Source organism: Aplidium turbinatum, chromosome 8, assembly GCF_918807975.1.
Source record: "Aplidium turbinatum chromosome 8, kaAplTurb1.1, whole genome shotgun sequence".
In the NCBI taxonomy this organism is placed as follows: domain Eukaryota; kingdom Metazoa; phylum Chordata; class Ascidiacea; order Aplousobranchia; family Polyclinidae; genus Aplidium; species Aplidium turbinatum.
The window spans coordinates 12,400,054-12,414,431 of NC_137479.1; the positions used below are offsets into that span (position 1 = coordinate 12,400,054).

At 37.9% G+C, this 14,378-nt stretch overlaps 1 protein-coding gene across 1 annotated transcript; it reads left to right on the forward strand.

Annotated features, from left to right (window-relative positions):
- Positions 1-753: 753 nt before the first annotated feature.
- Positions 754-13,710, forward strand: LOC145776071 (solute carrier organic anion transporter family member 4C1-like). Its single transcript, XM_082587476.1, has 11 exons — positions 754-883; positions 1,823-1,963; positions 2,498-2,677; positions 3,574-3,679; positions 4,402-4,523; positions 4,835-5,095; positions 5,386-5,578; positions 5,926-6,106; positions 8,165-8,340; positions 8,641-8,843; positions 13,556-13,710. Exons 1-11 carry the CDS (start codon positions 754-756, stop codon positions 13,708-13,710), a joined length of 1,848 nt encoding a protein of 615 aa, XP_082443602.1.
- Positions 13,711-14,378: the final 668 nt, after the last annotated feature.

The window sequence follows — 14,378 nt, forward strand, 5'->3', positions numbered from 1 at the left end:
AAGTTGCTGTATTGACAAGTTAAAACCGAAAAATGATTTAAAATTGGTTTCAATGGGACCACCGTTATGTAGGAAAATGTTTGAACACATAACAATGGAAATTGGTTTGAAATCTAACTATTGAATGAATTGATTTTACGTTTTAAGAAAAATGAGTTTATCTTCACCGATACTGCCACCAATACTGTAGGCCAGGGCTACTCACTAGCGGACCGCGGTCCCGGTCCGAATCCGGACCTTCTGGATGTTGATGGTGGACCTCGGGCTTCTGGAAGAATAACTTCATTGCAACGTTTAGAGGCTTTTTTAAATAAATTTTACTAGGAGAAAGCATTTTTTTCTGTAATTATCTTAGTAGCTGCCCCACCCCAAGACTTTGTCAAAAATTCAAGTCGAGTTAGGCTACATTTTACCTAAAAAAAGGTTTGGTGCTGGTACTGAATAGTTCAACTTTCCTGGTTGCGGATAAAATTACTTATTCACCAGACCGCAAAAAATATATAGCTTAATTTGACAGACTGGACCTTTGCCAACATTAGTTGAGTAACCCTGCTGTAGGCCTACAATGTATTGCACACTATAGCCTGCTGCAGCTGCATTAGATAGGCTATGTAGGTAGGCTATATATAACGCGTACCGTAGTAGATATTCTGTACATTGTTTATATCCTTAGTCAATAAGCAAGTAACACTTTGAAAATGCTTTGCAGGCAGGTTGTTGCATTTAAAAAGAACTTGAGAATTTTGATGTGAAATGGAACCAAATGAAAGTTTTGTAAAAGAAGGAAAATATGGGTGGGCATGCTTTAAAACTGGGCCCTTACAATGCTTCAACAATATTCGAGGCTTTGTTGCTGCTTATTCAATATTTGCTATTGTTTTAGGTAAGTGCATGCAAAGCTTTTGACGCGTAGACTTCCTGTAGGCCAAAATGAATTATAGTCTATCACAATAAACCTTGCCACCGAACTCAATATAGATCTCAGCCTAAATTCTAAAAACAAAAAACAGTGCTTTCCAAAAACTAGGTTATTTACTATTTTAACTCAAACGCTAACAACGTAATGTAAAAGGAATATTTTGTACATATCTGACACTTTTCGTACTATGAATAAACGTAGCTTTGTGAAATGTGAATTAATTACAGGACATTTTTAAGACAATAAAACACAACGATGTTTTCACAAAATTTGTACCACTGAAGATTAAAATAATACAATTTCCACAAACTGGTTTTACGATGCTGATTAGTTTTTAAAACCTTGCCCTGTTTAAGTCACAACAGCAACTGGATTAGCTGTGGCTTCCATTTTGCTTTTGCTATGCAATAAGGATTGCAGAACGGCAATGTAATGTAGCCTAGTCTAGCCTATAATAATATTAAAAAATAGCCATGTTGAAAAAGCCAAGGACTTTAAGGCATATCTGAGTTATCGGCTATAAAATATTTGCATCAAAAAACAACTATAGGCTACTTCTGGAAATGACATTGTTTTTTGCTATAGGAAAGCAAATATTAAAGACTACAATGGAGTTGCTGAAAAACGTTTTTGCGCACATTCTCAGCCTGGGCTTCAGTAACTTTTTTGAAACTCAACTTCAACTGGATAAATGCTACGATTAAGGAAAATCTGACGAGTTGTTTTGGATTTTTTACTTTGGTTAATGAATGTGAGGTAGTAATTTTTACCTTTCAACGGACGAAAGAATTTCGCTTGTTAAAAAAGATTGTTTTTACAACAAAGATGAGAACTAGAACATTACAACAGTTTTTGTATAACATTAATACAAACTGAATCATTTTAACAAAACATGATTTTCAGGTACACACTCCAATGGGTTTGTCAGTTTGAACGTTGCCCCACTTGAAAGAAGGTTTGGATTTGACAGCACAGTGTCTGGACTCATTGTGACTGGATACGATATTGGATTTTGTATTGCCTGTGTGTTCGTGTCGTATCTGGGTAGTCACGGTCATAAACCTCACATCTTATCCGTGGGGGCATTTCTTTATGCTGTGGGTTGTCTGATATATGTCCTTCCTCATTTTACCTCGTCTGTTTATGTGAACGACGAATCTTTTTCAGGTGGCTTAATATAGATTTTGTAGACGTAATTCATTTACTGACAATTATAATCTTGTTTTTATATAGTATCCATCGCAGATGTGTGTTGCTTCTGAGCGCTTCACAAAGCAGACAATGTCAGTGCAACCCTACAAAGGAGCAACTGAGTATATTTTACGGACTAAATTTACGGACAATTAAACAAATACCTCGTTTAAGTTAACAAAGCTGATTGCCGTTTTGTCGGTCATGATAAAGTAAAACAAGCTAACTTTAAGAAAAATTGAAATATTTTTCTCCGGCTAAATATAGCCTATTTCCTTTTGATGAATACTTGTTGAAATGCACTTTGCATGTGAGATTACTATGGTTTTCATTTTAAGTACTACAGTAGATATCATATAGAATAATAATAACAGAATATTTTCGCAGATACCTGTTCTTACTCAACCAACGTTTCATGCTCTTCTGTGGAAACAAGCTCTGAAAATAACTTGTACATTTTCTTGCTGGGAACCCTGTTATGTGGTGCAGCTGCAGTTCCACTTTTAACTTTAGGTCTTGCGTATGTAGAAGACAGCACTTCAAAGCATGAAGCTCCATTATATCTCGGTATGTAAGACATTGGTCTGATAATGTTTTCCCTATAACTCAGTTGGGTAAGCGCTCGAATCTGTGCACAACAAAAGGTCAGCTGTGACACCACGTGGATAGGATAATTCACAGACAACATCACTGCAACAATTTCTACCAAATCGTTTTTCTTCAAGTATAGGCCGAGTATCAAACCGAGGCAATCTCCCTATTGTTGCAATAGTTAGATTTGCACTTTATCGCTAGGCATAGATGATCTTTTTTTTTGTTTTGTCACATTAAAAAACGCGGTATTGTTTTATAAAATACACTGTAGATTACTAGTAGTAAAAGCAGATGATAGTATACACTCGCTGAAGAAGTAAACGTTGTGATTGCATGCCTCTCAATGCACATTTAAGCACCAAATTTTGCTCAGTCATGCTTCATGCTGCTGACGCGCTATTTGTGGAAATGAAATACGTGTTAGCAAGTCTGACAATCTGACATGTGCTTAAAAAAATGCGCTATCAAGCAGGTAAATAGCCTACTTACAGACTAATAGGCTATAAAAGTTCTTTGTTGATTATATACTAGCAATAAAATCATGTTCTTCCATTATTTGTCTCATTGAACAAGAATATATGTTACGTGAACAACCATTAAAAGAATAATTCATTTTTATCGTCATATGACTCAACAACAGAAAGGATGCTGATACTCTCAATCACTTCAGTGAAGCATTGTACACACACAAATATAATAAATAACAATGTATCAACTAACTATTGACATCTACAAAATAAAGATACATCACCGAGTAGACTACGGTATGACATTGTATACGAGTTTTGTGGAATAGAATAACAAAATTAGCTTACATTAAAATAAATGAAACGCTTTTATACTTTTTATGTAACTGAGTTTATGTATAGGTTTATGTAACGGAGCCATGATTCTTGGACCAGCAATTGGATTCCTTCTTGGCGGGTTTCTATTACGCAGTTTGTATGTTGATTTCAATCAAGTAGATGCAGAAAGGTACAGTTAGTATAAATACTTCTAATTCGTTGTGCAAAAATGGTTTTGCTAACAAGCACCAGACGTTATGTCGTAGCAATGATGCATTTTAAACAAAAGTTTCCTAAAACAAAAACTTCATAAGAAAATTTTGATTGGAAGATGATAGATGGAATTCTTCTCTTCAAAGTGGAAAAGCTTGTTTGGAAGCTTAATACCTGCAGAAAAGTTTGCTCACTTATGAAAGCTTTGATACAGAATCTGTCACTAAGTTTAACAAAGCCAAGTTATCACTAGTTGTTGTCTGTAAATTATTCCATCCACTTGGTGCCGCAAAATAGCGTGCTGTTGCAAAGTGCAGCGATTGTCTTCACTCCTATTTTCCACCACGATTTGTCCATCGTATCTTCTTCCTTCAGTCTGACTTTGTCTGCTTCATTCTTCATCTGTTTTTTTTGTTCTTTTTAATTTTCCTCGTTTCCTCTTCCTATCCACTTTCAAAGTCAATGCCTTTCAAAGAAAACTTTCTCTCCTTGGTATATGCCATACCATCTTAGTAATAGACTTGTTTTATGAGCAAACGTACTTCAATGATGTTTAAAAATACTTCAGTGATAAGGCCATTGTAGTATGGTTTCATTCAGAGGCAGTGGTAGATTGAAAACTAAAATTAAGTTGATTTGATGAATAATCTTTGTGTCGCTGATGCTTGCGATTATCTTATCTCACTATGTTTTCTGCAGCATAAGTCTTGTGGAAACCGACCCACGTTGGGTGGGGGCCTGGTGGTTAGGGCCATTGTTCATGATGGGCATCTGCCTCCTCAACACAGTGTTTCTGGCTGGGTTTCCTCGACATTTGCCAGGTAGTTGAAATGATAAAATTAGTTTTTTTCATAACAAAGTTTGTGTTATATTCAGTCTACGATTACAGAAGCTTACTGCTTAGAATTTCTTTATTTGTTTGTAAACTGAAGATGTCTGATGGGCTAAGCCTATTGCTTAAAAATGTAGGCTATAAATAGACAGGATAAATCAAGAGAAAGTAATTTTTTTTAGATTACTAAACGTAGCCAGCCTCCTATCTGCTTTTATGATACAATCTTATAATCTTATCAAGCGCATAAGTATTTTTACACTTTAATATTCCGAAAATAATTGTACTTATACGTTTCAGGTACTTTGAAGCAAAGGGAAGGAAGAAACGATTCCCTTCCTAAAAATGCTGGTCATATGATAAGTGAACAAAAAGACTTTGGGACATCAATTCGTGACTTTCCAAATGCAATTTTAATCTTGTTAAAAAATTCGACGTTGGTGTTTGCTACTTTAGCATCATGCTTTGACGCAATGGTTATCAATGGATTTTCTGCTTTCATGGCAAAGTTTATTGAAAATGCCTTTCATCAAACCAGCGGAAGTGCCGCCATTTGGTCCGGTGAGAAAATAAAGATTAATTTGATCATAACAGACTTTCTTTTGCGTAGCAAAGTACTTCGATGTACAGTAACTAGGGACCCCATCGAACAAAAATGGAAAAAATAAAGCCTATTGCTATATCATTAGGCATTATTGCTATTGTTAATGTTATGTCATCATCCCGAAATATGCCGAGTCATCAAAAAGCAACAATTTTTGAATAGTCATGTAGCCTACACTTGTACAGTTAATAGTAGCTCAATCCCGTGTAGATTTTAGCTGACATATTAAAATATGTTTTTTTTAAAGGTGTTGTCCTAGTTCCCGGTGGTCTTGTAGGTCACATTGCTGGAGGGTGGATCATAGGAAAGTTGAAAATGAACACGGAGCAAATTATCAAGTTCTGTTGCATTGCATCGTTACTTACGACTCCAGCTATATTTTCTGCTTTCTTGTATTGCGACAATCTCGATATTGCTGGAGTAACAAGCCATTACACCAGGCAAGTTGCTGCAAATATTCTACGCAAAAATAAACTATGCTTCATGAAGCAAGTATTTTCTAGTGCAACAGCATACAGCAGTGATTTACAGTAGTTTTTATTTTGAAGTCTTTTTTTATTTCTGTATAATGTCTGATCTTTCCGTTACACTTATTAGTGTTGAATAGTTTTGTCCTTGCACCAATCACTGTGACAATGCCGATGAAGCATAACAAATATACATAAACTTTAATATGTGGTATTTTAACACACATTTTATAGCAAGTCAACACATTGTGAATAAGCTATAGGTCCGGTCAGTGCCGTGTGAGCCACAGATGCTCATGTATAACTTACATACACTGCAGTGGAGATAACGACGCTACGACTCCTTTTCCAATCTTTGAAAGTAACTTGACTTCCCAGTGCAATGCTGGTTGCGGATGCCAAGAAGAGTTTTTCAATTCAGTTTGTGGAGCGGATGATAAACTTTACTTTTCTGCTTGCCATGCTGGATGCTCATCTTCGTCAAACAATGAAGGCTCAGTGGTAACTGCCCAGACAGCAAAATCGTTTATTTTTACATTGATTCAACGAAAAATGACGGATTTTGGTGTCTGAAGCAGCCTCTGTAAACAAATGTGAAGATCTTGTTCTCGCCATAGTAGTAGGCTTCTTGCTACTTTCACTTGAGTTTTGTTAACGATAAAATGATAATTATAAGTGATCATTAAAATGTTTGATTGATTAATGATAAAAGTAGCCAAACATGACGTGTATTGTATCATCTGTGGCGTACCATTTTTTTTTCAAATCCAACTTTAGTCCTGGTTTTAGAATATAACAGGACATTCTTAGACCTTTGAAAAAACATTGAAATTTTTGTCCGAAACCCCCACCCTAAAAAATACTTTCCACGTTTAATTGCCTAATATTGTAAGGACGTCACTTTTTTGTTCATGGCATTGAAAGTTATAATATTATTTTCTATTAAAACACATTAAATATGTTGCAAGAATTCCGTATAGGCCTACATTTTTCTGGTCTTGGTTTCATTGTAAAACATGGGAAAGTGGTCTTTTCGACTTTTGCGCATGACTACATGTATGCATATAATATATGCGCATAAGGCGTGACATTAGTGCAAAATTTTGAAGTTTGATTGTATTTGAGCTGCCGTAAATTGACCAAAACCTATCTCCAAAAACTATTTAAAAAAATTAAAGTCGCTGTCTGCTTGTTTTGTTATGATAACTGATTTAACTGATAAAACGTCTTTGGCTTCTGTTTGCAAAATTTACTCTGCATTTTCGATTCAAGCCCTAATTCTGATATTCTCCGCTCAATCCTTTTCCAAAGACCTGTCTATTTTATCTGCTGGTTTTAGTTTAATCACGTAGATTGACTTTCCTTTGGTATGCTTCTGCTGCAACAACTAATTGAAAACCTCTGACTGACAACTGCTGCTCAAGGCGCTTCTCAACAGCAAGTTGTTGTAGGCTAATGGGTATTTGTCGACGCGAGGTGATTGTTGAGGTGATCTTGTACATGACCTACAACGGATCTTAATAAAAATTTTTCCCAGTGTCTAAAAAGTAATTTTATGATACACCATAAACATGATAAAACGGCTGTAGTTTAAAAAAAAAATTCAGGTAAACATCTGCATTTCCAGAGTGGAAAGTAGGCTAATGCACTAAATTGATAAACTCAAGTGTATTGTGAATCTTTCGCAACACAATTATGGCTTCGTTAGTGGCTATACATGTATCTACAGTATCTTATCAAAGAAGGTTGAAAGTTTTACGTTTGTAAGAATGATAGGTATACTTAAGAAGTTATACCTGTGTGGCAAAAGCTGTACAATACCCTTGGATCAATTTCGTGTGGTATAGCCTATCCTTTATTTCTTCAATACAGAACATCTGTATGTTTGATGCGCTTTTGGGCATGCGCGTAGCCACGCTCACAAATCGAAATGATCACTTTTCCGTGTTTTACGATGAACCAAGACCACAAAAAATTTTTTGCGGTTGTCTTGCAACATTATTAACGTGTTTTAGTGCAGTAGCAAATAATATTCAAACTTTAAACGCCATAAACAAAAAGTGATGTCAATATAATACAAGGTAAATTTACGCGTAAATTAAGTTTCACAGTGGAGGGGTTGTTTTGGACGGAAATTTCAATTTTTTTAGAGGTCTTAGAATGTACTGTTGTATCCTAAAATCGGGGTTCAAGTTGAAACTAAAATTACTTACCCTCTCTATTATCAGGTTCAAAAGTATTCTTTGTGCCTACGCTACAAATGCGAGTAATTTGAACAAGCCTAGTTGTTGCGTAGTTGGGGATTATTTAATTCTGAAATCCAAGTAGTATTGACTGTGGATTATAGTGCAGATAAAAAGTAAAAATGTTAATAATTTTGCTACTTTTTATGTACAGTATGTAATTGCAATGTCGCGTTTTAGAAAACCTAACTCAACCAATAGTCCTAGTATCTAATAGGTATGGCTTCGGAAAGCGGCTATAGGCGGCTACCAACTTTGACCATAATTTTTTTTCAATAATTGGTTCTAAAGAGGTTTTAACTTTTGTCTTTTTCAGTTGTTTTCCAATTGTACCTGTGTGAAGTCAACGAAGATTTCCACCCACAATGCCACAGCTCGAGCTGGCCTCTGTCCTTCATCTTGCAATACTTTGGGAATATATTTAGCGATTTTCTTTTTTGTCATTGCATTGGCTCTGACTACTCTGACAGGAACACTGATTTTGACTTTTCGGTAAGGTTGTCGTTTGTCATATGATGTGCTGTTTTCGTTATCATCTCTTTGAGAACTTTGCATGAGATAGTTTTACATTAGTGGTGTAAAACTGGATAAATTAACACCTCAGGGATTTCCAAAACAAAAAAATTCAAAAAGTGAAGGTTTGTCATACAATTGAAACGCAAATGGTGGGCAAGCTTTTATTTAGGCCTACTGCCATATAACATTTTAGGTTAATAGATAGACTTATAATCAAGTGGACTTATATTTAAGAATATTTTTATTGTTATAACTCAGTACATTTTCATTTCACAGAATAACACCTCATTTGCTGAAGCCGTTTGCTCTTGGTCTGCAATGGATTGTTGTCAGAATCCTTGGTTCTATTCCTGGTCCTATTATCTACGGAGCTATAATTGATTTCTCTTGTATTTTATGGCAAAAGAAGCGCTGCGGTGGTTTAGGATCGTGTTGGATATACGACAGCAAGACCATGGCGGTTTACATGATAGTACTTTGTAAGTTCGTCTAGCACAGCTTTTTGCGCAAATTACAAATCCAGCAGATCGTGATAATTTAACAATTGCTTTATTTTGCAACAAAATACAATGCAAATGCATAGAGTACCATAGTAGGCTACTAGGCTTGCAATATCATTCAGGTCCACAGAGAAAACCTGCACAGTAGGGGGGAGTGAAAACACTTTTTTTAAATTTTTATTAGCTTGGGGTTGGAAAACTTGCCAATTACTACCAAAAACAGTTGTGCAAAATTAGAATGTAATTTGACGACATCTTGATCTGCCACCAGCCACTTGAAAATTTACTATTTCCTTCTACATTAGGGTGGATCAATTTAGGGGGGTGTAAAACTTTTTTCCTCATTTTGCTTAGCTTGGGTGGCCAAAACTTGCGATTGGCCATATAGAACACTGTGCTAAAACTATATTTCGATCAAACAAATTTTTGATCTGCAACCAGGCCATTACTTATCGACTAAAAATGCAAAAATACATGCAAATGTATATTTGAATTTGACATTAGCATAGAGATTTATTGCAATGCAATGGAGATGATAATATGCATCAAACTTCCTCATTTTAGATGAAACAGTCACGTTTCGATTCGAACTTGGGCATTTGTTGTCGCGATTCAATGCGTGAGCGTATAAATCCATGTCGCGAATTAACCCCTCACACCGCCGCTGAAGCTTCCGTCACCAACTTGACGCACCTTTCCACCACTTGCGTGCTTTGTGACACGGAAATCGAGGAAATAAAAGTTCTGGAGTGTCCTTAGCTGCAATCATGTCTCGCAGTTCTTTGTTCCCCATGTTTCTTGTTAGAGGAGCCTCCGTAAGATTGAGAGCCTGACAGTCAACTATATCGTAGTATTCGTTGGCGTCAAACTTTATGGGCGGAATGCAGAATCGTCGCAATGTTCTCTATTCACGATGGCTTGATAGAGCATTCTGAATTCGCTTAAGTCCAAGCTCATGGATTATCACTACCAATGACAAATGTAAAGTGGCAATAAGAAGCACGCCCTTGCAGTGAAGCAGGAATGCAGCTGGCTCTGGAACTCCCCAAGCTCAGATGGCCATTTTTCAGCCCCCTTCAGCACCAGAGAACTTGCATCTGTCATTAGCACAAGGGCCCGATAATATCCCTCCAGAATTCTTAAGGCACTGTGGTCCCAAATGTTTGGCATGGTTGAAAAGCTTCTATTCTGCTTGCCTGACCCTCCAGGCCATACCTAAAATCTGTCGAAAAGCAACTGCAGTGGCACTACTAACCAAACAAGCCAGCTGATGATTCAAGAGCTATCGTCCAATATCACTACTCTGCGTCCCATATAAGATCCTGGTACGGCTCCTGCTAACTTGACTCGAGCCAGTTGTCGATCTCCAACTACCAAAAGAACAAGTTGGATTTCGGCACGGACGCTGTACGACTCATCAAGCAGTCAAGCTGACCGAGGATATAGAGAAAAGTTTCGAGAAGGGCAACAAAGCAGGAGTAATCTTGGTAGACCTCACTGCTGCCTATGATTCTGTGTGTCACCAAAGGCTAACCCTAAAGCTCCTCCGCATGATCCCAGGTAAAAAGGTAGTGCGATTTCTCGCCAACATTCTGGCAAATCGGACCTTTTTGCCGAAGACGAGTGATGGGCAGTGCAGCCGGCCCAGCCGCTTAAGAAACGGTGTTCCGCAAGGATCATGGTTATCCCCTCTACTATATTTAACATCTACATCAGTGACATGCCAGAGACTACGTCACGCCAGTACGGCTATGCTGATGATCTGGCACTACTCCATTCTGACAAGTACTGGCATGTGGTAGAGGAAGCACTTACAGATGACATGGCCCAAATCGCAGACTACCTGAAGCTTTGGATGCTGAAACTGAGCCTGGCAAAGATCACTGTCACACCTTTTCACCTTTGTAACATGAAATCTACGCGCCCATTGTCAGTCTCAACGGAAACCCACTCCCACACAACCCGTGCCCCACCTTCCTAGGAGTGAATCTCGATCGAAAATTAATTTACAAACACCATGCTGAAGCCCTACAGCTACATGCTAAAGCTATCAGCGCGCAACAACTTTCTGAGATGCTTAGCTGGAACATCCTGGGGTTCTAGTACATCTGCACTCCGTACAAGTGCTTTTGCACTTGTTTATAGCACCTCCAAATATGCTTCCCCCACTTGGTGCCGAAGCGCACACACTAGCAAAATTGACACTGCCCTCAACACCACCATGAGAATAATCACTGGTTGCCTGCTTCCGACTCCCACCGATTTTTTGCCTGTGCTATCCGGCATCGCCCTAGGTAGACTGCGAGGGAAAATCACGTACGCAGTCTAGTTTTAGAAGCTATGTCAAGGGATGACCACCTCCTCAACTAGATTGTCCTAAATTTGCACCCTCAAAAGCCCCAGCGCTTGAAATCTCGACGCCCCTTTTCCGGACATGCTGCAGATATCTGCAAGTCCAACTTCCACTTTACCGAAGTTTGGAACAGTGAATGGAGAGAAGTTGCGAGACCAACCCAATTCACAGTTCCTCCCAATACCAACACTCCAGCCGGAGCAGAACAACCTCGGAAGGAATGGATGAAGCTCAATCGCTTGCTGACTGGGGTGGGCCATTTCAACAGCAACATGTTTCAATGCAGCCTCACCGACTCACCATCTTGTGCATGTGCCTCAGAATCTCAGACTGCATAACACATTATCTACCAATGTCCTGCATATCGACCCCAGGACAGATATATGGAGTGTGGACCTCAGAACGCTCGATGAACACACAATCCATTGGCTGCTGTGCCTGGATGTAACAACGTGATCTGCGGCGGTCTCAAACGCAAAAAGAAGAATATTCTCCAACTTTTTGGGAAGATGCTCCATACACAAAGCAAGAGCTTATCCAAGAGGATAGGAAAATTCACGTGGTCCAGCTGTTAGTCCATCCAGATGTGCAAATACATGTCTAATGCAAATACACGATACTGTTCTCCAGAGAAATGGATACTTTGCACACTCAGAAAACATTACGTTGGCCATGATCACAGATGAGAGGCAGATAATCCATGAGCTTGGACTTAAGTGAATTCAGAAAGCTCGATCAAGACATCGCGAACAGAGAACAATGCGACGATTCTGCATTCCGCCCATAAAGTTTGACGCCAACGAATACTACGATATGGTTGACTGTCAGGTTCTCAATCTCACCGAGCCTCCTGTGACAAGAAATATGAGAGACCAAAAACTAGGAGACATGATTGCAGCTAAGGACACTCCAGAAATTTTATTTCCTCGATTTCCGTGTCACACGCAAGTGGTGGAAAGGTGCGTCAAGTTGGTGACGGAAGCTTCAGCGGCGGTGTGAGGCAGGCGCAGATTTATGGGGGGGCCCCCCCCGAAATTTTGTGAAAAATTGTAGAAATTGTATGTTTCCGCATCAAATGGTTTGATAAGCTTCTAAACAGCTGATATTAGTCCCTCGGCATCACAATTGATGAAAATGGTTCTTTTAATGTCTATTTTATAGCATATCGTATATGTCGTAGTATCATTGTTCATATCTGTTTAGCCTTTTCTTTCTTTTTAATTGATTTTCAAATTTTCTGGCCCCCCCCAAAAAAACTCTTAGATTCGCCCCTGTTTGTGAGGGGTTAATTCGCGAGATGGATTTATACGCTCACGCATTGAATCACGACAACAAATGCCCAAGTTCGAATCGAAACGTGACTATTTCATCTAAAACGAGGAAGTTTGATGCATATTATCATTTCCATTGCATTGCAATAAATCTCTATGCTAATGTCAAATTCAAATACATTTGCTTGTTTTTTGTATTTTTGCGGTTTTAGTCAATGAGTAATGGCCTGGTTGCAAATCAAAAATATGTTCGATCGAAATATAGTTTTAGCACAGTGTTCTATATACCCATTGGCAAGTTTTGGCCACCCAAGCTGAGTAAAATGAGGAAAAAAGTTTTACACCCCCCTAAATTGATCCACCCTAATGTAGAAGGAAATAGTAAATTTTCAAGTGGCTGGTGGCAGATCAAAATTTGTTCGATCGAAATAAATTTTTTACACAATGTTCTATACACCCAATGGCAAGTTTTCTAACCCCAAGCTAAGCAAAATGAGGAAAAAAGTGTTTTACCCACCTAAATCGATCCACCCTACAGTGCACAGTCGTCAAATTTACTGCTCAAGTTAGATAAAAGGCTAGACAAAGATCTAAATTTATTGCGATTAAGATCTAAGTTTACCTGATTGTGTTGAGTTCAATTTGCATTGTCAATCATCAGATGCGTGGCTATACATTTTTCGGCCCTGATGTATTCTTCTTCAACAGATTGATCATGTTTGATCAGCTGTGATCTCCCTTATGAACTGATGTATACGCAAAAGAAAACACACCACGGTTAACCCAGATAGCAAAACCCGTCACTTTTACATTGATTCAACGTCTTTTAGACATTGCATCAATGTAAAAATGATAAATTTTGCTGTCTGGGAATTTCCTCCCCAAGAATTGTATTCGCTTATCTGTCTTGCAATCAGTGAGATCCTGCAAAAGATTTGATAAACTAATGCTTGCTGAACTACATATTTAATGATTTGTATTTGCAAAACAATACAACTAAAACTAACCCAACGCATTATTGCTATGTCACTACTTTTGCTTGATTCATACACGTTTGTTCTACCCAGCTGCTGCGGCGAAACTCCTATCTGCTGCGTTGTTTTTCGGGGCCTTGGTTGCCTTCAGGAGCCAAACAATAAACAAAGAAACCGACGTAACCGAGACGAACGTAGATGAGAACAAGGAAACAGCAATAGAAACTGAACATTGTGAACAATTATAAAAAAATAAGTATTTTATTTGTACGTTTCAGTTACACCTAAAATATGCCAAAACAAGCACTACACGTTTTCATATGAACTTTATTTGCATTTTTTCTGAATTATGTTTTATGTGAAAAAAAAAGGAGAAAACCTTTTTGTGAAAACTGAGTGAAGTTTGTTTCTGGGCTCATGTGCCTCGTTGAATGCTCAATCCTCACAAATTGAGTGATTCCAGGTGAATAAATGCACATTTTGAAATATTTTGAGATGATCAACAGCTGAAAAAGTCTAAAAATAAAGCTTAACTTTTCCAAACAACATTCCGTACTGGATTTTCCACAATACAGCCAGATGCAATAAGTGCTTTAATTCCACCGACACTCAGGGTAGTATTGTTTTATTTTGTGACCAAAACTTTTGGTTTGTATCCAGCGCTCATCAAATGTTGCATTTTTTTCCAAAAACCTCAACCCATCGTGTCTATAGTGAGCTGAATTACGTCTAATTGCGTTGAACACCTTTTACGCAAGATATGCAATTTTAGATCTTTACTTTAGGTTAAGAATTGTTTTGACCCAACGCATTTTGATTGTTTCAATACAATTACTTCGTCCAGTAAATTTCCGAAATGTCCATTTCATGTATAGATTGACTTTGAACGTTAAAAAACAGGCAAGAACAATGCAAC